The sequence below is a fragment of the Suillus paluster genome (assembly GCF_016628075.1).
Source record: "Suillus paluster strain FC165 chromosome Unknown EDB91scaffold_1, whole genome shotgun sequence".
Taxonomy (NCBI): Eukaryota; Fungi; Basidiomycota; class Agaricomycetes; order Boletales; family Suillaceae; genus Suillus; species Suillus paluster.
In genome coordinates this window covers 176464-196862 of record NW_024537561.1, presented here as the reverse complement: position 1 = coordinate 196862, position 20399 = coordinate 176464, and the positions used below count along the sequence as shown (strand labels likewise).

Below are 20399 nucleotides of genomic sequence, written 5' to 3'. Positions count from 1 at the left end.
GCCGTGTCCGTAGCTGGACACATCAAGAAGGATCTGCTGAGCAGAGAACCCTGCAACAGTCCAGAGCTTGACAGCGGAAGTGGCAGAGGCAGTTTGCTCAGCAGCTGAGGGACATGAATTATCTAAAGGAGAGTTGGGGCCCACAACCGTGCTGAAATGTCGCCGTCCAGGTTGTTGTTCATGACCTCTGCAGAAAACATTAAACACAGTAATCGTGACCGTCAATAAATCTACCCACCGATGCAATCCAAAACTAGTCAGGTCAGCACGCCTAAAGCATAGACAGGAAATTGGCGGTATCCTGAGACGACTATGTATTGCAAGAAAGACCGCTGGTGTATTCCCAGTCAACGCCAAGAAGGATTATGTCGAATTAGATATTAGTATACATACTCAAACTCGACACCTTGGAAGCCTTAAGTGATGTACAGTTGGTTGAGTTGGAGATAGAAAGAGATAGACAATGAATACACAGACCGGCGACGGTCAGTTGTTTTGATTAGCACTACTAATAATTGGCAACAAAAAAACCAAACTTTGGGGCCTAATCATACACGCTGAAGGGGAATTAGGGTGTGGCTAAAATCTCGTTTCCTCAGTGATTGAAGTTGACTTTGCTCCGCAAGGTAACATCTCAAAGACGTAGTCCAGAGTCCAGACTGGTCACGAGTTTAGTAGGAAGTGCTATCATTATTGCTTTCAGTGGTTGACCGCATCTGTTTTGTTTTGTGCGACTAAGCTGCTGGAATCACAATGTTGGCAGGGTGCCGTTTCCAGGCTGCGAAGGCTCTACGACCAGACTTGACACGAGCCATCACATACAGAGCATCCACTTTCTACACGGACCTGTCCAAGAATCAGGAACCTGGGGTGTCTACCTCCCCGGACATTTCTCCAGAGCAGCGGGAAATTCTGGATAGCGCGCTGCGTGTGGACCAAGCTGGCGAAATTGCGGCGAATTGGATTTATCGAGGACAGTTCGCTGTCCTTGGCCACGACCCGCGAGTTGGGCCATTGATTCAGGTGAGCATCTTGGATAGCAATTGAACCACCTCCATTCAACTTAATCTGGTGTAGGAAATGTGGGACCAGGAAAAACTGCATCTGAAAGTGATGGACAAATTACAGCTACAACATCAGGTACGGCCAACAGTGTTGTCCGACATTGCAAAAGCTGCAGGTTTTGCGCTCGGGGCGGCGACCGCCCTCATGGGCAAAGAAGCGGCCATGGCTTGCACAGAGGCAGTAGAGACAGTCATAGGGGAACATTATGATGAGTTTGTTCTCTTTTTCTTTTGATGTTGTGCCCGCAAGTCTTATGCTCCAAGGAAATTTAGCCAACTGAAAGACTTCGAGTCGCTACCATCATCCCATCCAAGCATCCCACTTTTGAAGGATGTCATCAAGGAATTTAGAGATGACGAGTTGGAGCACTTGGACACTGCCGTCGAGCATCACTCTCAGCGAGCTCCTGCGCATGCACTACTCAGCGCGGTTGTTGGTGGTGGTTGCAAGGTAGCAATAGAGTTGTGCAGGAGATTCTGAACTACGTTATTCTCGATAGAAACCCAAATCAAATGATTTATGGTGAATAGGATACCTCCACGTTCACGGTACACGCTGCGCAGAGAATACGATATAGGGTCGAGAATCACGACTGTGCTAATGCCTCCCCTTTTCGCTTTCCTGCCCAGCTCCATTTCAACTGCAATAACCATAAGCAAATCACAAAATGAATGTAAAAAACAACGTACGTGTGTTTGGCTTGCTAGGTAATAGATCGCCCCGGGCACGAGTACGAACCCACACATCGTGACCCACGTTGTTCGTGGGGTGAATCTGAAATGTTTATACGCATCTTCACGCTAGAAATAGAGAAAACTTCAGAAAGACAGAGGTATACGGTTGAACCCGACTTACCATACGATTCCATCTTTCAATTGCGGGATCAACCTAAAAGGCGTATTAGAGCATGCATTCTGAGTCCAAGAATACGCACAAACCTTCAAAAAGCCTTGAGTCGTTTAAAAGCTATTAGTATCTCTCTTAGCATTGTTAAACCGTTAAGTACTCACTGGGTACGGCCATGGTCGTAGTTAATGTAAGGAGTGTAGTGTTGTTGTAGCTTATTTGGTTGCGCTACTTGCATGCGTAAACGTTTCTGCGGCCGCGAGGTTCATCGTGAATATCTTTTACTTCTTACCTATTATCATCTTTCGAGCGCAGCTGTGTTATCTCTTTCTGTTCCATGGCTTATAACCGTGACTGGGATAAAGGAAAGGACAACTGGGGCGACAGTGCGGCATGGACTAACGACAGAGGAGGTAGAGGAAGGGACGACGGGGATGGGAAGCGTAGGAAATTTAACAATGGCGTGCGTAGTCCTTATGCCAAACTTATGTTTCTCCTCATCCATGTTCATTAGGGCTACGATGCAAGTCATACGTACGAAGAACCCCACTATGACACCCCCTACAACCAACAGTCTCAGGGCAGGCCACAAGACTATACACAAGATCAAGACGACCGACACCAGAAAGGCTTTCAAGGCAAAAAGCGTCTGCTTCCTAGCGAACCCAGCCCCCATGTCATCTTCCTGGGATTGGATCCTGACTTCTCTGAGGCGGATGTTTGTCGACGCGCTTTACATATTTTCGAGTACCGAGCTGAATCTATGCTATACTTTAGCTGCAGGCATACCTGTCGAACAATGGATGCAACATTGAAACGGTCACCATTATAAGAGACAGATCAACAGGCACTTGCCCATTCGTATTCATATTCATGCCGTGCATTGACGTCTGTGACCATTGAATTTTTGAAGGTATCTCAAAGGGCTTCGGCTTTGCCCAGTTCGCGAGTGTTGAACATGCCCGTGCATTTGTGGATCCGCTTTTTCCGTTTATTCAGGTACCTCCACCTGCATCGCACGGCGCTTCAGCGACAGCTACATTCTATAAGGCGCTTGAGACCGGCATTCCCCACAATGGTCGACGGGTCAAGATCGATTACTCGCAAAGTGCTTTGCCTGACAAAGCCCGTGGTCGCCAGAATATGAACGATGGCACGCGTGACATTGGCAATACCCAAGGGCCAGTGCTACTGTTCCGTGGTCTAGATCCGCTGTCGGGGCCGCAAGCGATTGCTCAGGCCATGATGAATTCAGCAGGACCCGGGAAAAACGGAGCTAAAGGCATGAAACGGATTATCCTCATTAAAGATAGGGTCACGTTGGCCAGCTTCGGGTTTGCATTTGTTGAGTTTATCGACAATCAGGTAACATGACGAGGAGTAATACAACATTGGTTTCTAATCCTAGTTTATTCCAGTCTGCAGCTTCAGTGCTGGCCACCAGCATGTCTCCCCAGATTCATCCCTCAGGCTTTCGAATATCCGACAAGCCTGTCGCTGCTTCGTTTGCTCATCAATACTCATTCCAACCAGTTGACCATATGCTGCGCGACGAAACTGCAATTCCATCGTCCATTAATTTGGGTGGAGTTGAGGGTGCGTTTGTAAAGTATTGGGACGAATCCTCCATGGTCGCTGTTTTGGAGTTCAAAGTGGAAGAACCTGTACAACCCCAGGTTCAAGCCTCAACTGGACCCGTTAAGGAAAAGAAGGAAAAGAAGAAGAAAGGTGCGCCAGTGAACTCCTTTCTTTCGCACTAATTAACTGGGGAAATAGATGATGCCTCGAACAAACCTCCTGCACCCTCAGTATTGCCTATCTCGGATAAACCCGTCACGCTCAATTTTAACAGAGGTGCCCTTGGAAGCAAACCAAATACTTCCTTATCGACAGCAAAGGCTCCGGGGCAACTATCACTTGGTTTTTCTGCCGAAGACTTCGCCGCCGAGGAAGATGATACCGAGCCAACAACTTCCACGGACGATAGCAAAGGTTCTTTAATCTGTTCTCGACAAATATTGGCGTGTAATAGTTGACATTTGTATTGTGGCACAGTGGCCGCGTCGAAGATGGTTGCTCCGCTCATCACAAGCAAGAAGGTTCGTTTGTTCCCGCATCATTTGCCAGAAAATATTGTGACTTTCTATTCTCGTATCAGACTGTCAGCAATATCCAGAAATGGAATCAGGTTCAAGAAGAACTTAAAGACGACCAGAATGTTCATGTACCGGTTTGCAGATGTGTTGTAACACAAGGAACGAGCAGCTGATCATTTAGGTTCCACAGGCCAATCCCCCAGCTGTCGTGACGCCGACCGTGATCTCAACGGTGCCATCTAGAGCACCTTCTCCGGAAGTGGTCGAAACCGAATTCGAGTTCTCTGATACCACTGCATTGACATGCTTGCTTTGCGCCCGGCAATTCAAGAGCCTCGATCAATTGAAGCGTCACAATAAGGAGTCCGGTCTTCACAAGGCGCGCCTCTTGTTAACGAAGTATTATTAGAATAAGCTGACAATTTCTCCTGTTGGAATTTATCCTTCCTACCTATCATACAGAAGAATTTCAAGGACGCTAATCTTAGAGACATCGCTCGACAAAAAGCTGCAGCTACTCGTCAGGCTTCCGACAAGGCTCCTGAACAGCCCAAATATCGTGATCGAGCATCAGAGCGACGTATCATGCATAACCAGCCTGATGTACCTTTACCGGACAATATTGGCAGCGTGATCGGTAAGAAGAGACGACATGTTGAAGGACCGCCCCCGCCCCCTTCACCCCCGCCAGTAGTTCACCCTGGACAGGATGAAGCAAACGTCGGGAATAAACTACTAAAAATGATGGGGTGGAAGGAGGGTTTCGGTCTGGGCACTGATGGCGATGGCAGGGTAGACCCAATGTATGCATTGCTTATTTTATGGTTTGTCGCTACTAAATCCCACCACTCCAGTCAAACAAACATTTATGCACAAGGAGTGGGCTTGGGTGCCAGCAAAGGCAAGGAGCTGGGGAAGTATACCGATGGTTATGCTGGTTATGTCCACATGGCACAGGATGCGGTGAGTGTGGTCACTTGGTCAAAATCAATAGAAGACATGGCGCCTTGGTACTCAACTGCATCTCCAACAGGCGAGAGAAAGATTCGGAAGCTAGTAACACACGTTGCTTTGACGCATTTCAGCTTGGATATCCTATCGTACTGACGATAATTTATGATTCATATGATTTGTACACATCGAGTGATCAAGTGTGAGGGTAAAAGAAACTACAATGCTACAAGCCACAAAAACGGTGCGAGTAAGATGGTCAAGTAATTGCTTGATGACGAGATTGCGCCGTTGTGGTGAACGTCTGTGCTCGCAGATGTTGACGGACTGGACCCCCAAGCCATAAGAGCAGACGTCACGACAGGAGACGTAGGGGAGGGTATGAAAGAAGCTATCCCCTCCTGGACTGTAAAGTAGGTTCCCTTGATCAAATGGTTAGTGGTGCTGGGTGATGTGCTATTCGTAGAGCATACTGCAATAAGCGGTCCAATTTTTGAGGCCTTATTAGTATTCTGTTAATATCATAGATCTACATACGAGGAAAAGTGACCACACCTTAACATAATCCGCGAGGTGGAAAAATACCGGATCACTGCCTTGGGGGAACGCCGGCGGAGGCACGGTTGACAACTGCTGGGCGTAGAGTAGGATAACATAGCTGCAGGGATCTATATCAGAATCAGGACTCCTTCAAGGAAGATAAAAAATGAGTAACCGGTGTGGCCCGCTCCCGGAAGGCGGAGCTGGACCCCTGTATTGTTCTACCCCCAGGCTTCCGCGCATTGATACAGAATGGTCTGCGCAGACACTGCGTGAAACTCAAAAGATCATATGCAATTAGAGCGTGTTCATACCTTGGATAGTTACTCCATTGACGAGCCAGTGACAAATCTGACCACGCGTTTCATTATTCCCTGGAGCCCAGGCATCCACCATTACAACAGTGTATTTCTCATTTAACAAGGTTGTGACATTGGCGGGCGTGATCATAAGGTGTGGGGCAGTTTGCGTCTCTGGCAGTTGTAAAACTTGGCAAGGCAAATGCTACGGGGCATAGAATTCACTTACGAGCCTTTAGGAGGAGCTGACCCGGGGTTACGGCCCCAACACCGACGTAAGCTGCGGTCAGAAGCGCAGTAGGAATGAAGCTTGCCAGCAGGGATGGCACCAGACCAGCCCCCTGAAAGTGCGCGCGGATAGCTTCTATCTCTAATGCTGTATTGTTGGACTGAGATGCACGCACGAAAGACGAAAGGAGAAGCGAAGAGAAAAATATGCGTCCAGCGGAAGGTATCATATTCGAAGGGTATCTTATATATGGCGTATATGGAGTTCGTATAAAGTCGTTATGAGAATGGTCAGAACTTGGAAGTCTGAAGTCCAACTTGATCGGATCTAACATTGACAAACAATCCTTCAGTCAGGGTGAGTGTGTGGTGAGCGAGACTAATGCAAGCAGATAAAATACAGATAGAGATACATCTAATGAGGGCGAATGGAGGGATTATGGCATGTCCGAAAAATTCGAGTCCGCCGTAACGTCTGGGCTGCTGGGTAGGTCTGGTAAGCTTACTGCAGGGGACAGAAGGGCAGATTGAGAGTCGGCACCACCAAGGTCAGTCCTTCTCCGCGTCCGCCGTCGTGGCGCAGAAGAAACAGTAGGCGACGAGGGCATCGCCGTCCCGAAGCCATCGGCTTTGAGACGAGCCAGCATATCTCGTGCGACGTCAACGGTAGTGTCAAGTGGATGTACGAGAGGTTTAGTGTCTGGTTGTGGACGAGCCCTTCTTGCACGACGCTTAACCGTGTCTCCATTGCGCAGCTTCTCCAATAGATCGTCGAGAACCGAGTCATCTTCCTCTCGCGCACTAGCATCCTTGGCATTCTGGCGCAGTTGCCTCGTCTCTGCCATAGCTTGCTTCCGCTTCTCAACAGCAGCCTTCTCCTCAGCCGCGGTTTGGTTCTCCATCTTACATTTCTGCAAAATGTTAGGTCACCTCATTGTACTAATGTGTCGGGGCCACTGACCTTATAAGAGGTGACAAAAGTTTTGAAAACCGCAAAGAACTCCGGTGAGGTTACGTTCTTCTCATCCTCGCCATAATACTTGACTACTTCCATGAAAGTAGTGTCCGCGTGGTTTACATCATCGACAAGATATTCTATCCTGGAGGTCGCCTTTCCGACAAAGGTCCACATTTGGTTGCTGAACCCGTCATTTTGTGCTAGGTCGGTGTGATAGTCATTCAACTCCTGGCGAATACGTTTCAAACCATCCCGAAGTTCACCAAGATCCTTTCGAATATCCTGAGTGTTCACTGGAGTGCGTTATATGTCAGGGAATCTGGGCCTCTTATACAGCAAACACAAACCTCGGTAGGCTTCTGCGGGTTTGGCAAGCTCGTCTAAAAACTCTTCCATGGCTGGGAAATGTTTATGAATTGTCCGTTCGAGAAAGTGGAGAAGTGTCGTGTTGTTGACGGATTTAGTGTCAACAAGCTGCAGTGAGATTCAGTCAAGTCGAGAGGACGTAAGAAAAGGGTCTACCTTGTTGATACTGCTCACTCGGAAACCAAAGGCGCCTCCCTTAATCCCTGTGCCATTCATGTAGTTGCCAATCATGAGGATGAGCTGCAAATGTATTTTAGGCAAAAATAACGCTCTAGGCTCAGGCAGGACCTACGTTCAGAACTTCCTTGAAGTGCTTGGCGTGCAGCAAGGCATCTCCTGCTTCGCCTACCTTCCTGGCGCCCTGTGTGATCGCGGTGAATATCTTAAAATGCCCAGTGAATAACGACATACGTCATCTAGGAGTAGCCACTGCTCCTCGAACTTGCACTTGTAAAGCATACCCTCTATGCGGGGGCCAAGACGGTCAATCTGGATGAGTTTAACCATGAGCCGGTCGGAAGGGTGCAATCCAGCCAGTTCCTCAGGCTCGGCATTGCGGTATACGTTGAGTTTGCCAATCTAAACACAACTTAAGCAAAGTCAAGACAAATGGTAAGTATCTCACCTGTTCCGGAGTGGGAAGGACGCCTTTGAGCTCGCTCAAGAAGTTTTCAGAGCACATCTCCTGGTCGAATTGCTGTATGCGGCGTGCAATTTCCTCAGGTTCCATCTTCTTCACCCGCTGAATAAGGATCTCTGGAAGAGAATACTTTAAGTCGCAAGCTCAAAGATTCTGGCGCTCCAAGAACTCACCAACTCGCTTCTTCGTCTGTGGGTCAAGAACACTCTTCAATTCGGCTTGCCTCTGTCGAGCTTTCGGGGGTGTCAGCTAAAAATGACGAAAGGATATAGAGAACGCACCCATGAGATTGATCATCAACTGCTTGGCCTTAAAGTCTTCCTCCATTTCCATCCACACTCCATCGGATTGCAGTTTGGCGAGCATTTCTTTCTCTTTCTCAGGCTCTTCGTCTTTCCAAAGTGTCTTGCCAACTTGCTGTTGCGGAAGCTTGTCCCACTGCAACTGCTTCATCTTGGCACTAGGTGTAAATGGCATATCTTTGCGAGCAGAAAGAAGGATATTGAGGTTTGCACTAAGGAACATGGATGCTCGAGCGGAATTAGATGCAGAACTTGGGGTAGAAGAAACACCCTTCAAGAAAGAGGGTGGTGGTGGAGGAGGCGGGGGTGGAGGGGCACTGGAAAAGGTTGGAAGAGGAGGGAGATATCCAGGGGGTGGTGGCGGAGGAGGAGGCGGCGGCGGCGGCGGGGGAGGTGGGGCTGATTCATCATCGTCCTTCGGCGGTACTGGTGGCGGTGGTGGTGGTGGCGGAGGTGGCGGAGGAGGGGGAGCTGCAACGTCAGATTCCTCAGCGAGGGAGGCAAGCGGAGACGGTGTTGGACTATCCTCGGAGACAGACGGGACTCGCCCCCGGGATTGAAGTTTCTTTGCAAGCTGTTCAGTGAAGGACGCAGAAGTGGGTCCACGGGATACCTCTGATGAGCCGTCCGAGCTAACAGAAGTGGGTTGGGTATCATCGGTCAAGGCGGTGAATCCGCTACGTGTAGATTGACCAAACTCGCTCTCCGCATCATGCTCTTCGCGTAGCGATGACTCGTAATCACTGTAATCAAGTGCATGGTCGTGCCGGGGTGCGAGAAGATTATTGGCGCGATGTGAACGACGTAGTGATGGTGTGTCATCGCCTAGTATCGCACGGTTAGTACGCCTGGGCGAGCGATTAAGAGGCGAGCGGTTAATACTCCGAGGACTAGCGACAGCACCATCGTCCGGTGATAACTATACAATACCAATGAGCATTACAATCTTTGCTGATTTTCGTGAGAGATCATACAATTTTAGCATTCGCTACAAGCTGATGGTTAATTTGTTCCCGTTCGTCCGCCTCGTCAGCATCCATGAATTGCGACTCGTGGCCGTTAGGAACTCCAGATATCCGGGCAGCTTTAGAAAGTTGGGATCGGCCTCCTGAACCATTAGCGCCCCGTTGGGCATCGGACTTCCGAGGAGTGGCATCGTCATCCGATTCGTCGGTTTCGTCGTCTTCGCCGTCCCCCTGCTTGCTATCCTTCTTTTTCTTGCCGCGCCCCTCAAGGATGCTGATAGTCTTGGTTCGCTCGAGATGCTTATTCAGGGTCTCTATTAGGGTCTTCCGGTCCATCGTTCCAGAAGTGGAGTCAAGGATCTTCTCGTAACCCTTACCAACCTCCCTTAGCATTCTGAACAGTTCCAAGATTTGAGCTTCCAGTTGAGCAATTTGCTCTTCATACCCGACTCTCTGTGTCTCGAGTTGTCCTTGGAGACGCTTCGTAGTTTCTCGATGCGAATTAAGCTTCTGTTCGAGGAGAGCGACCTGCGCCTTGAGATTACCGACGAGACCGTCTGAACCTTGTGACATCTCCTCTTCAATGGCCTCCTTCTCAAGCTTTAGACGCAGAGCTTGAGAACGAGCTTCTGCAGCCTCTTGAACTGCATCCTGATATCGCTGAGAATCGTTTAACTGGCCGATAAGCCGTTGAACGGTGTGTCCAAGCCTCTTCTCTGCGGTGGCAAGTTTCCCATCCATGACCACGTCCGTGACCAGTGAGTCTAACAACTGATAGAGGCGCATCATATCAGGACCTTCCTCCCGGATGAGTAGCAGGTGTCGCATCATAGAGAGGAAGTACTCCTTGGCACCTGTGTTCTCCGTTTTATGGCGAAGGGCATTCCAGATGTCTTCAGCACTATTGAGGTCCCGAAGGATTTGTTCGTCGTACCGTTCCCGCAGATGCTTCTCGTCCTCTTCCAGTACAGACTGCAGCTGATGGAGCTGTATTTCCATGGGCTCAGTACCGATCTCGTGACATAGGGCAACGATACGCTGGAGACCAGCAGAGTCCATTAACGAGCGGTGGTGCAATCGTACGTCCAGGTCATCGATTGCGTCTATGATATGAACAATCACGAAAAGGTTGGTTGACTAGATACACGTTAATGATCCAGCTAGAACACAAGTAAAACAAACTCACCGCATAATCTGCGAGGGAATTGTCATGTCCACCGGCTTTGCGGACTTCCTCGCTAGCTCCAACCAGACTCCCCATCTTGCCCCTGCCCAGGAGCGCGCTCTCAAGAGATCTGAACCAATAATCGTAATATCCAGTCGTTTCGCCATTAGCGCCGCTAAGGGCTTCTAGAGCTGGTAATACCACTGAAAGAGGATCTGCACTGAAGTAGATGATGGAGAGGAGAACTTCGCAAATCACTTTGCGAGTTTGTAGATGAGGTGAATTGAGAGAAGACGCGATTTGAGTGACGACACCATTCAATTTTATAGCGTCGCGCACTCTGGGCTAAAGGATCTGAGCCCAATGAACAATGACGGACAAGGGGAAAAGAAACATACAGCGCTATTGAAGATAATCTTCAAACACTTGGCAATCTCATTCTCGAGGGGGGTGTCAGATTGGAGCCTATGCGAAGCTTTAGTGAAAAGTACGTTGGGTTTAAACAATGGCACTACCTCTTGGCACCCTTGCGACTTATGTGCATTAGCGCCTGCGCCAATACAGATGCGCCCTGGAGCTCAATGAAGCGTTCAAGCCAGCTAAACAGGCTGAGGTTATCAACAATTACAGCACATAAACTAACCTCCCACCTCGTTTCATGACTCTTCAAAGATACACAGACACTTGAGGCCTGTTTCGGTGTGATGGTGTTGTCGAGGAACTTCCTAATATACCAGTCTGGTGTTCCCTCTCCAAGGGAGCTTGCTGCACTTGAATCACCCTGTTTCCGAGCCTGTTCCTCTCGATTCTTTTCCTCCTGCCATCGCAATTGTTCTGCACCATACACCAACTGCCACTTCTGTTCAATGGTAAAAGGCTTCATCGTAGGGAGGTCGCGAGTCACTGATACGTGTTCAAAGAGAGCTTCGATATCTTCGTCTCTTTCTGGCCGGGGTAAAACGAATTCATCCTGGTTCGAATGAGGTTTATGGAAAAAATGTGACAGATGGCTGGAGTGAGTGTCGGAACTCGAGAAGCGAGGGGTGCGCTCCGCTTCGGACGAAAAAGGAATAGTGGACCCAGGACGGAGAGTAGAATGAGATACAACCGGTGAAGATGGGAGAGGTATTGAGCCAAAATCAGTGCCATTCGGACTACGTCTGCCAGATGAACCAGACGCCTCACTCCTGCGAAGTTTATGGGTGGGAGTCTTGGGTCGCTTTCCGGTAGTGAATGAAGCCACAGAATCGTTGTAAAGGGTGGAGGAGTCTGCTGCACTAAAAGTGGAGTCAGGTCTGTGACTGTTGGCCCGATCTCGGCTGCGCTGGTAAGCACTGTAATTCATCTCAGTCCCATTGTGAGTAAGAGTGGGGTTCGTGAGGGGAGCTGAGATAGTTGGATTTGAAGGTGCGCCCCGCAAACCTTGAGACACGGTTCCGACAGGCATTGGAGCCCGAGAGGTAGGAGCAATCTTGTCATAGGGAACAGAATGCTCGGAAAGATCACGACCTGAAACCGAGGTCTGGCGAGGTCGTGCTTTCTTCCTGCCAAATAACGTATCCATTGTTAAGAACGCTTGTGCTGGGCTTAGCCCGTCGATGCAGAGACCAGTGAAGGGGTATCTAGAAATAAAAAATAATTAAGTAGATGATCGCGTCTGTAGTACACTAAGCACTGTTGTTACTTGCAGTACTGAAGCAGTCCATTGCCAGCCACTTCCAAATAAATGACAACAACGCATCTATCTCGATTCAGACCAAGCCCCTAAGTTACTTGTTACTTCGATTGACCTACAAGACAATGGACAAACGTTACAAGACTCGTCACTCGTTGACGTGCTTTCTTTCCTTTACGCACAATCGCTAATTTTTCTTGTTCATCTCGTTGCTCTCATCATCACTCCTGCGCAGAACGGCCTATCCGATTGCTGTTCATCCATGTCTATCACATTTAATCTCAGTAAGTCGCACACGAGTGGAACATCTCCCGTAACTCATATTTACAAACTTTTGAAGGCACCATTGTCATGATCATCTTCGTCTTCATGGTTATCATTACCGTCCTCGGCATACTCTTGCTTGTCACCGTTCGTGTTCGTCGCCGCGATGAACGTCATGCCCGCCACTCGTGGTTCTCGAGATTTCCCCGGAGCAAGGAGAGTTCGGGGGATGACTTGACTGTCTTCGTCTCCCCTTCCCGTCCGACAATTGTTGGCCGTACCTCTACCAAGGGCTGCCCTGTGATTCATATGACCGTCACGCCACCTACCCCAGCGCAAATTCCCTCACGTTCACCCAAGGCCGACCCGTGCGAGACGGGTGAGGTTCACAAGTTGTCCCGCGATAGCTGCAGCGAAGGCGTGGTGTATGGATATGCTATGTGATGATCTCCGCTGTTTGTTAAAATGTTTTCACATACCCTCATTTGAGGGTTTGAAATATGAGCCCATCTGCATTCATGGACAAACTACGGTACAATCTCGTTCCTAATTATAAGAGATCTACATGAATTCGCAGTCGTGCGCGAACGCAGCAACCTTCGATGCAAAACTGAAAGAAAATGAAACCCATCACGAAGACGGGGATGTGCAAAAAATTGACGGACTCCATGGGTCATTAAGGTTGTCAGCCTTCGCCACTTGCCCTCACTGCCGCTAACCCACAGCGTCCCTCGCAAAGGACCAGGCTCATCCACTTTCGAAGCAAAAAGCTTTCCCCGCTACGGATCAATCCCAGCCACGCACCGCGCGAGAAGGGTGACACACGAACACTCACCCAGCCACCACTCATCTGGACTATCCTCATCGTTCGCACGACTCGGACCGCCCATCCACACTCGCCCACTGCCCATCACCCGCCTCCACGATGTACATCACAGAAGCCGCATCCAGCTCAGAAGAAGTTGTCAACCACTCAGCCGTCGCTCGCAGTCTGGAACGCACCGCTAGCAACTTTCCGACCACCTTCTTGTTCGTACACCAGTCGCAGTAAGCCAAGACAACCACAGCCTCCATGAGCCCTTCACCCGTCATCAACATGACTCATCTAGATCTACCTGTCTTGTGCGTAATCCCATCACCTGGGAAAGGAACATGCACACCACAAAGTTGTTCTATCACCGCTGAACTCGAGAACAAATCTCTGTCACCCCTCCCGTACGAAGGGTGATGCAGCTGAATGACAGTAAACTTGGGTTGTGAGAACCAAATCCATGGGTAAAAGACAAAAACAGACAGGATCGGACTGCAGAGACTGCGAATGGGGATCCTGAGGAGCCCGTGGTGCGGGCCGAACATAGATACGAGGAACAAACCAGTGGGTTGAAGGGCGGACGAAAAAGCAGAAGCGCGTTCGACAGACAAGGTCTTGGCGATGTTCCTGCTGACATAAGTCAGCTTCGAGCGAATGGTATCGAACTTAGCCTGAGCCTTCAAAAAGACAGCGGTCAGTAGCATCACAAATAAGGTTCCAGTCAGCGTTGAAGCGTGGGACCAGGCAAATAGTACATAGCAACTCCACAGCATGCCTCTGGCATGTGGGGTAGGGGAGCCGAAGCTGCAGGGACGACAGCAAAATTACAACCATAACGCTCTAGCCGAAGCAGTCTTTAGTATCACGTTCCTGTACGTACCACATTCGCGACCAAGTGCTTTCCAGACCAGGTTCCACGTCGCAAATCACCGCGAAGCCAGGCAGTTTGCTGCGCACGCCGGCGCTTTTGAGTCCCATGCACATTGTCTCGTTCCAAAGGACGACGGAGAAAACGGCACTGCTCACGGCGAGCAAGACATGCTAAAAGACGCCGGAGGTGAGGAGTGGGCAATCCCAGTGAGAGCACCCACAACTCGAGGAGAGAGTCAAAGACTCAGACCGCGCGAATCATGTGTGTTGACTTGTGGATATGAACCACGAGAGGTGAGGGCAGAGGCGTATGACGAGATAGCTGGTATTCCAAGAGCGGCACTGGGTAAATTGATCTCTACAGAGATCTGTGCGTGACCCAGGTTGCACGCCACAGGCAATTTGCCACAGAATGCGAACCGGTGCGTGATCTGCTCCTTCCTTTGTGGTTGCCAAATAGATACCGCGACGCCTCTCTGGCACTCGTTCCGCGGCGCGACCTCTGCCCACAGCATGAACCAACGCATTTCCGGCACCACCTTCCCTTTAAGCGTGGCAGCGTCAGACATACGAAAGTTGTTAGCTTTCTGTGCGTGATGTCAGACATGACCACAAAGGGTTCCCGAGGCAGCGCATGCGAAGGTCTGTGCGTATCCATGAGCGGAGGCGCTTCCGTGGTCGGCGACAAGCACGTTCCGAAGAGGCGATGAAGGCAGGTTCAAAAGGAGTTCATTGCAGAAGAAGTTAGCAGCAAACTATCAAATGCCCGAGGCGCACGTGAAAAACCACCGCCGAAACGCGGCCCGACCCCAAAACAATGCCGCAGTTGTTTGTGGTCCACGCAAGTAGAGGTATATTCTCCCCGCGGTCGATAGATATTAGGTTAGAATTCATCCCGTTAGGAATGGATATTTTGGCTGGAAGCAGCGATGAGCTCAATGGTGGCCTGGATAGCATAATGGTGCGAATGGACACCCGAGGTGGCCAGGGTGATTGGAAAGTGGACTGCAGACGCGGGGCATCGTCGAACTTGGTGGAGAGAAAAGAAAGAGACGTGTCACAATTTAAACTCATCGTGTTGTTTGGCATCATAACAACGCGCAAACCGCGTGACGTCACAATCATTTAAAACACGACACACGAAGTATTGTCCTAAAATCACATACATACACGGTAAAAATTCTAAATACGACGAATAAAATACCCTTCTTTACACGTGTCACACTGTACCAAACCATCCGTCACCGAGTGTTCCAGGTCCCTCTTCAGCGTTGTGAACACTCATTTCCGGCCAGGTTCGGGTCAGCCACGCCGATGTACCAAAAAGCTGGCGGCACAACTCCAACAACTCCTCTATGGTACCAACCATATCCCTCATGACCTCCCGTTCTGCAACTGAGTATGCCAGGGAGATGCCCTTGACCGACTCATCCTCGTCAGTGGCTCGTCGCATCGAGGCTTCTATTTGTGATTCGAGCGTCTCAAGTGCTTGTCTCGCAGATGGAAGGAACTGCGGTAGAGGTTGTCGAGCTCGAAAGACGTGTTCACTCGCGAACAGCGAGAGACAGACACAAGATATCTGATAATGGCGTTTGACGGAGTTCAGCAGGCAGAGTCTGTCGATACTTACAAATTCCCTCCGTTCTTTTAAGACTGATACAACAGTCTCTTTGCGGGGTATATTTTCCTGGATCTTTCTAAGACCAGTCATCAAGTCGAGGATCTTCTGTATCTTGAGAACAACTTCACGGTAGTGGCGCATTGGTTTCTGTGAACGAGTTAGTTGTAAAGATAACTCAGTATGACAAGCCCACCGGCACTAGACTGAGTTCGTCGTTTATAATAGTAAGCAGCGACGAAGATCGGTGAAGCGCGTTACGAATTTGAAGTTCCAGCTTCATTGCCTCTTGTTTGTCGTGTGGCGTGAACGCATATATGTTCCGAAACATCCCCCTGGAATTGGTTTAGGAGCAGCGTCAACTCATAAAGTGAGAAGCAACATACTGTCCGAGGAGAAGATACAGCTGGCTGATCAAACTCAATGTCCTGCTAGTCTGCTTCAGAAACAATACCTTCTCCGTATAAGCAATGAGGTTGAGCATGTATAAAATTGCCATACCCGGCTGTGACGAGGAAAGACGAGACTATTCATTGCCAATGCCGTGATGATGCCCAAGGCAATCGTTGAAGCCCTCATCCAAGCTAAGTCTGCGCAGTCGTGAGATAAATTCATACCAAAAGTGAAAATCAATACTTTGTGTGGATACGCTGGAATCCGGACTTAGGTATTGGGATAACACAACGGGAGGGAGGGTAATAGACCTGGAGGATGATCAGCATTGCGCATGGTGGGTCGAAAGGACACATTACGCGACGACACCCAAGGACGGGATACTGCTTTTCGTGACAAGCCATGTTATGGGTATATCAAAGAACTAGCAGCAATGGTCAAAAGATGCAGGGTGCTGTCAAGTTGTCGGAACTAGTTACCGTCACCATCACCACTATGCCAATAGAATTCCTTTTGCAGATAACCCATGTCTAAGAAAGTGCGGTCAGCGCGTGAACATGATAATATCGGAGAACACACAATATAAGCATAGATGGCTCCTAGAATGGTCCCCGACTATCAAATACATGAACACATGCCGCAAAATTTATGAAACGGGACTCACGAGACGCAAATAACCGACGCGCCAGGTCGCTCCAGTGTTGGTTTCAAGAACCCATACGTAGCTGATAATCATCCATTGGCCATGGATCCTCGAGAACCACTGAAAACCTAACAATGAAATCATGACCGATCGCACTTGACTGGAGACGCGAACAAACAAACCTGCTGAGTTGGAAGGAAGAAAAGCCGGAAAACTTAGCATGGCCACACCAATGGCATTCTTCATCGCGTGCCGCAAATGACTGGAATGTTGCGTATTTCGGATGATTTTTGACGCTCGTAGGCGAAGCTGAAGCACGACGGAATGGTTCCAAAGGCGTCGCGGTGTCGACAACAAACATTGTGGCAGGGATTTTGATGATAATTGTGGGCCTGTGGGAATTTCTTTGAGGGTAGGGGGATAAGAAACCTCTTGACTCTTCTCCTCATCCTGTTGGTCAACAAAAGCTATGCCTTGTCGGACTTCCTCGGCTGATAGAGTTGTCTCTGCTTCGGTAACATCATGAGCTATGTGTGTCCCATGCTCATCCATTATGAAAGTTCGGGGTGCAACACCTAGCCACTGCCATGTCAATCGCGGAAGCCAGAAGCGAAGTGGGGAAGCTTCATGGTGCACAGCAATGTTCTGAGCCACTTGCAGGATATGGCTCGTATCGTATGCCATCTGACTCGATCATTGGCTCGTTCAGCTTATGACAGTCCCCGGATATGATCACTTGCCTGTAACAACGACGTCGCGAACAGGCACTGATGATGGAGATGCGAAGGAACGGAGCCAGATGGGGAACCCGATTCTTCGCTCAATGTTTGAATAAAGTTATGCAGCTCGCTTTTAGCAGTGTGCCAAGCGAGATTGAGATTAATGGCAGCCGCGGTAACTGCATCTCTCTCCGCACGCAATGACTTTCGCCGTAGGGAGGCATGCGTGTACACGCCGATCACCAGATCTTCGACTGCTTTGAATGAAGACATAATAATTTTACCAAGCTCTATTGATGAAGCCTCGAAAGAAGGAGATGAAGCAGGTTGCGATTTGCTGGACCAGTCGGTTTGAACTGGCCGAGGAATCATCCCCCAGGATAACTCGCGGCGTAAGTGTTCAATGATGCCCAGCAGAGGCTTAAGGGACTTGACTATGGCATATCAACACGTGGAAATGCGTCTGTGCACAAGAAGCTCACCCCCAACACGCCCAATACGGAGCTCAAAGGCCGCCCGATAGTACATCTCATTCAGTATCACAGACCGGTGAACCAGCTGTACATGCAAATCCTTCAGGTCAGCGATTTGCTGGGAGGAAGGACACGTGAATGGATGATCCATGGACACGGATAAGCATTGGCGGAGAATTCTCAATGTCGACGCGACTTCTTCAATAAGGTGAGTCGAGGACCAATGTAAGGTCAGCACGCTAGAAAATAAGCAGACAGTCGCAGCTGTCAATGTCATCCATAAAAAACCGCCGGAGTCCGTGAGGACAGCCTAAGGTGACCATCAAACTACATGCAAGGGGAGGGGCACAGCAACGTACAGAGCGTATACCGATATTTTCGGTCAACAGGAATACAGATATGAAGCACGATATCCGCGCAGACAGATGGAGACGAGGAAGACGGCTTTTCGCCCAACCAGCTTCAGAAGGGCTTAGCTGAGTTCGCATAGCATGCGGTGAGAAACGAACCAAAAAAACCGATTGCCACAAGGAATACAGCTGGTATGAGACGCGATGTCACCGATCCCTGGCGTGGAAGGGTTGCAAGATATTTGGCGAAAGTCGATATACCAATACCAGTCAAGGCACCTGTGATATTTAGAACCGTGATTTCAAGCTGCTGTGCCAAATCCTCCTGGACGGAGAATACGAGCTCTTTTAAGCTCAGCACGAGGAAAGCCAATGACCCCCCCAGCTGGGAAAATGGATGAATGGTCACAAAAAGTATGCAGAGAAAGGTAGAGAGAACACGGGCTAATGCACGACGGGAGATACATCCTTTTATAAACTCATACCGTGACACCATCGACCGTGAATGAGGGCAAGGGAGACGAAAAGGCCAGATCGCCGAGATAATCATTGCATAAAGGCTTTTATAAGCCTTATAATAATATAAAAGCCTTTACGCACATGAAGCTTGTTTCGTGTGTAAAGTTTGAGGAAGACTAACCCCATCCCATGGCTTCTCTGCTGTCGTACAGCCCTCATATTCACAGCAATTGACGCGCGTGAGGTGCAGCATCGCGATAAGCCAACCCTGTGTCAATTCAATTTAGCATCTTCGCGCAGTGCCCGGCCTTCGCAGCTATGCGTCTTGTTCATACCGTAAACGCAGTTTTGCGAGACCGAGGAGACCTCTAAGCTGGAGGCAAAACTACCTACTTACCATGGAGGTCTTCGGCTGGGCCGCGGAGCGTTTGGACGATGGGCAGCCTGGGCTATATGAGTCAGCCACAATGTTAATATTATTATGACCGGTTTGGCTATATATGTGTGCGTCCTCCTGAGTGATAAGAATTGGGCTTTATAAACCTGATCGTCTCCAAGGGTTATGACCATTGATTCCACGCTTTTACCTACACCAGCGACAGATGACTTTCCGCAGCGTTTCTAAATCTAAATCTATGTTCTAAAGTCTCCCTGCCGACATGCCGCCGTCAAACGTCATTTTGCAGGTCCGCACGTCAAAAACACCCAGCTCTACTTGTATAGATATCTGGAAGAATGGGGGATAGGGCCCGGTAGGCCGATTCAAAACAATCCAAAACGCGTTCTAAGCATGTTCTAGACCCCTTCCAAACTCCGCGACGAGGTTATACCGACACTTCTCCGTAATGTGGGGGGCAGAACTGTTTTGAGTTGGTTTTGCCGGTAGAACTGGCAGAACTTTCGAAGTCTGAGTCAACCAACGGCGCCATCATTGTTTGCTCGTCTTTTGCCGTCACCATCATGATCCACAACATTGATCTCATCTGCAACTGCTCGTGGCATGGTTCCGTGGTCAACACGGAGCAGCTCCTCGAAATCAAAGGCACACCCTTCCAAGTTCCAACGCTTCCTTTCCATCGACACTTTCGAATTCTTGATTCCGTGGACAACATGGAGCAGTTCCTCGAAACCAAAGGTACGGCCTTCCAAAACTCCCTTTCCATCGACATTTTCGAATTCTTCCTCGCTCGCTCGCTCCTCGAATGCGGCAAATTCAGCGGTCACATCATCCGGTGAGATACTCCTCGGACTAGCCACGTTGTCGTTTAAATGTGCAGGCTCGGCAGGTGGCACTCATGCAAAGCTTTCTTCAAAGTCACGCGCGACTTTGAGATCAATGCCGGACTCTTCACGGGTGTTTTCAATATAGTTGGGAAGGAGGCTGTCACGACCTTGGATGCGTGTACCAGAGAGTCGTCATTATCACCGGAGTGATTACACTCCCAAAAATAACTGAGTTGTTAGAAACTTCCCAAGTGCTCGAAGTTGTAGTCTCGATCCAAATGTTCTGGGAAGCGGAGTTGAAAAGAACACCGCTGGCGCTTCCCAGAACATATCCTTGTGGTCATTTGGTTGGTTGGGGGATGCTACTCTTTGCTCCATCGTAAGTGCAACACGCCGAGCGGGCGGTGAAAATATGGATGCGAAGCATTAGCGCTAGCCAATGTGACCGGCGGTCCGGGATGCGACCATGGAGGACAGCA

General features: G+C 49.4%; 8 protein-coding genes across 8 annotated transcripts; 3 read left to right on the top strand and 5 right to left on the bottom strand.

Moving 5' to 3' along the window:
* The first annotated feature begins 578 nt into the window (after window positions 1-578).
* EDB91DRAFT_1091370 (COQ7-domain-containing protein) lies at window positions 579-1573 on the top strand. Its single transcript, XM_041316678.1, has 3 exons — window positions 579-1023; window positions 1078-1277; window positions 1338-1573. Exons 1-3 carry the CDS (start codon window positions 754-756, stop codon window positions 1543-1545), a joined length of 678 nt encoding a protein of 225 aa, XP_041184065.1. The 5' UTR covers window positions 579-753; the 3' UTR covers window positions 1546-1573.
* On the bottom strand, window positions 1574-2120 carry EDB91DRAFT_1091364 (uncharacterized protein). Its single transcript, XM_041316677.1, has 5 exons — window positions 2076-2120; window positions 2004-2014; window positions 1921-1953; window positions 1755-1865; window positions 1574-1705 (listed from the first exon to the last, which is right to left on the bottom strand). Exons 1-5 carry the CDS (start codon window positions 2086-2088, stop codon window positions 1652-1654), a joined length of 222 nt encoding a protein of 73 aa, XP_041184064.1. The 5' UTR covers window positions 2089-2120; the 3' UTR covers window positions 1574-1651.
* Window positions 2119-5134, top strand: EDB91DRAFT_1091342 (uncharacterized protein). The gene is made up of 12 exons (XM_041316676.1): window positions 2119-2374; window positions 2426-2629; window positions 2689-2758; window positions 2825-3276; window positions 3330-3639; window positions 3688-3903; window positions 3967-4010; window positions 4070-4141; window positions 4198-4386; window positions 4470-4810; window positions 4862-4970; window positions 5041-5134. Exons 1-12 carry the CDS (start codon window positions 2249-2251, stop codon window positions 5062-5064), a joined length of 2157 nt encoding a protein of 718 aa, XP_041184063.1. The 5' UTR covers window positions 2119-2248; the 3' UTR covers window positions 5065-5134.
* An 11-nt stretch (window positions 5135-5145) lies between these two features.
* On the bottom strand, window positions 5146-6443 carry EDB91DRAFT_1775 (phosphatidylethanolamine-binding protein). Its single transcript, XM_041326328.1, has 6 exons — window positions 6027-6443; window positions 5813-5971; window positions 5674-5755; window positions 5514-5616; window positions 5432-5458; window positions 5146-5380 (listed from the first exon to the last, which is right to left on the bottom strand). The coding sequence occupies exons 1-6, from the start codon at window positions 6358-6360 to the stop codon at window positions 5177-5179; spliced, it is 909 nt and encodes a 302-aa protein (XP_041184062.1). The 5' UTR covers window positions 6361-6443; the 3' UTR covers window positions 5146-5176.
* EDB91DRAFT_1720 (uncharacterized protein) lies at window positions 6123-12088 on the bottom strand. The gene is made up of 15 exons (XM_041326309.1): window positions 11072-12088; window positions 10937-11020; window positions 10820-10886; window positions 10443-10766; window positions 9266-10393; window positions 8905-9210; window positions 8271-8856; window positions 8163-8222; window positions 7975-8105; window positions 7761-7928; window positions 7642-7710; window positions 7506-7589; window positions 7331-7457; window positions 6987-7276; window positions 6123-6936 (listed from the first exon to the last, which is right to left on the bottom strand). The coding sequence occupies exons 1-15, from the start codon at window positions 11983-11985 to the stop codon at window positions 6463-6465; spliced, it is 4812 nt and encodes a 1603-aa protein (XP_041184061.1). The 5' UTR covers window positions 11986-12088; the 3' UTR covers window positions 6123-6462.
* A 120-nt stretch (window positions 12089-12208) lies between these two features.
* Window positions 12209-12846, top strand: EDB91DRAFT_1342000 (uncharacterized protein). The gene is made up of 2 exons (XM_041325740.1): window positions 12209-12380; window positions 12437-12846. The coding sequence occupies exons 1-2, from the start codon at window positions 12359-12361 to the stop codon at window positions 12802-12804; spliced, it is 390 nt and encodes a 129-aa protein (XP_041184060.1). The 5' UTR covers window positions 12209-12358; the 3' UTR covers window positions 12805-12846.
* A 375-nt stretch (window positions 12847-13221) lies between these two features.
* Window positions 13222-15091, bottom strand: EDB91DRAFT_1341999 (uncharacterized protein; the record flags this gene model as incomplete). Its single annotated transcript, XM_041325739.1, has 4 exons — window positions 14292-15091; window positions 14052-14212; window positions 13476-13848; window positions 13222-13439 (listed from the first exon to the last, which is right to left on the bottom strand). Exons 1-4 carry the CDS (start codon window positions 14608-14610, stop codon window positions 13222-13224), a joined length of 1071 nt encoding a protein of 356 aa, XP_041184059.1. The 5' UTR covers window positions 14611-15091.
* A 74-nt stretch (window positions 15092-15165) lies between these two features.
* On the bottom strand, window positions 15166-19249 carry EDB91DRAFT_1091325 (uncharacterized protein). The gene is made up of 16 exons (XM_041316675.1): window positions 19094-19249; window positions 18397-18964; window positions 18247-18347; window positions 17897-18197; window positions 17436-17848; window positions 16878-17379; window positions 16717-16823; window positions 16632-16667; window positions 16532-16582; window positions 16412-16476; window positions 16296-16363; window positions 16161-16249; window positions 16046-16113; window positions 15856-15994; window positions 15672-15809; window positions 15166-15620 (listed from the first exon to the last, which is right to left on the bottom strand). Exons 2-16 carry the CDS (start codon window positions 18785-18787, stop codon window positions 15261-15263), a joined length of 2829 nt encoding a protein of 942 aa, XP_041184058.1. The 5' UTR covers window positions 18788-18964; window positions 19094-19249; the 3' UTR covers window positions 15166-15260.
* Window positions 19250-20399: the final 1150 nt, after the last annotated feature.

Bases quoted from the DNA above. Each gene is read 5' to 3' on its own strand.
- EDB91DRAFT_1091370 (XM_041316678.1), top strand. From the start codon at position 754: ATGTTGGCAGGGTGCCGTTTCCAGGCTGCGAAGGCTCTACGACCAGAC. The intron at 1,024-1,077 runs GTGAGCATCTTG...AATCTGGTGTAG, and splicing joins GAGTTGGGCCATTGATTCAG to GAAATGTGGGACCAGGAAAA. The intron at 1,278-1,337 runs GTTTGTTCTCTT...AAGGAAATTTAG, and splicing joins ATAGGGGAACATTATGATGA to CCAACTGAAAGACTTCGAGT.
- EDB91DRAFT_1091364 (XM_041316677.1), bottom strand. The intron at 1,866-1,920 runs GTAAGTCGGGTT...CTCTATTTCTAG, and splicing joins TTGAAAGATGGAATCGTATG to CGTGAAGATGCGTATAAACA. The intron at 1,706-1,754 runs GTACGTTGTTTT...TGGTTATTGCAG, and splicing joins ACCTAGCAAGCCAAACACAC to TTGAAATGGAGCTGGGCAGG.
- EDB91DRAFT_1091342 (XM_041316676.1), top strand. From the start codon at position 2,249: ATGGCTTATAACCGTGACTGGGATAAAGGAAAGGACAACTGGGGCGAC. The intron at 2,759-2,824 runs GCACTTGCCCAT...GAATTTTTGAAG, and splicing joins TATAAGAGACAGATCAACAG to GTATCTCAAAGGGCTTCGGC. The intron at 4,142-4,197 runs GTTTGCAGATGT...TAGGTTCCACAG, and splicing joins ACCAGAATGTTCATGTACCG to GCCAATCCCCCAGCTGTCGT.
- EDB91DRAFT_1775 (XM_041326328.1), bottom strand. From the start codon at position 6,360: ATGTTAGATCCGATCAAGTTGGACTTCAGACTTCCAAGTTCTGACCAT. The intron at 5,972-6,026 runs GTAAGTGAATTC...TACAACTGCCAG, and splicing joins TCAGCTCCTCCTAAAGGCTC to AGACGCAAACTGCCCCACAC. The intron at 5,617-5,673 runs GTTACTCATTTT...AGATCCCTGCAG, and splicing joins TCCGGGAGCGGGCCACACCG to CTATGTTATCCTACTCTACG.
- EDB91DRAFT_1720 (XM_041326309.1), bottom strand. From the start codon at position 11,985: ATGGATACGTTATTTGGCAGGAAGAAAGCACGACCTCGCCAGACCTCG. The intron at 10,887-10,936 runs GTAGTGCCATTG...AGCTTCGCATAG, and splicing joins AGTCGCAAGGGTGCCAAGAG to GCTCCAATCTGACACCCCCC. The intron at 6,937-6,986 runs GTCAGTGGCCCC...AACATTTTGCAG, and splicing joins CTTTTGTCACCTCTTATAAG to AAATGTAAGATGGAGAACCA.
- EDB91DRAFT_1342000 (XM_041325740.1), top strand. From the start codon at position 12,359: ATGTCTATCACATTTAATCTCA. The intron at 12,381-12,436 runs GTAAGTCGCACA...AAACTTTTGAAG, and splicing joins GTCTATCACATTTAATCTCA to GCACCATTGTCATGATCATC.
- EDB91DRAFT_1091325 (XM_041316675.1), bottom strand. From the start codon at position 18,787: ATGATTATCTCGGCGATCTGGCCTTTTCGTCTCCCTTGCCCTCATTCA. The intron at 18,198-18,246 runs GTACGTTGCTGT...TGGTCACCTTAG, and splicing joins AAAATATCGGTATACGCTCT to GCTGTCCTCACGGACTCCGG. The intron at 16,668-16,716 runs GTGAGTCCCGTT...TGTATTTGATAG, and splicing joins GCGTCGGTTATTTGCGTCTC to TCGGGGACCATTCTAGGAGC.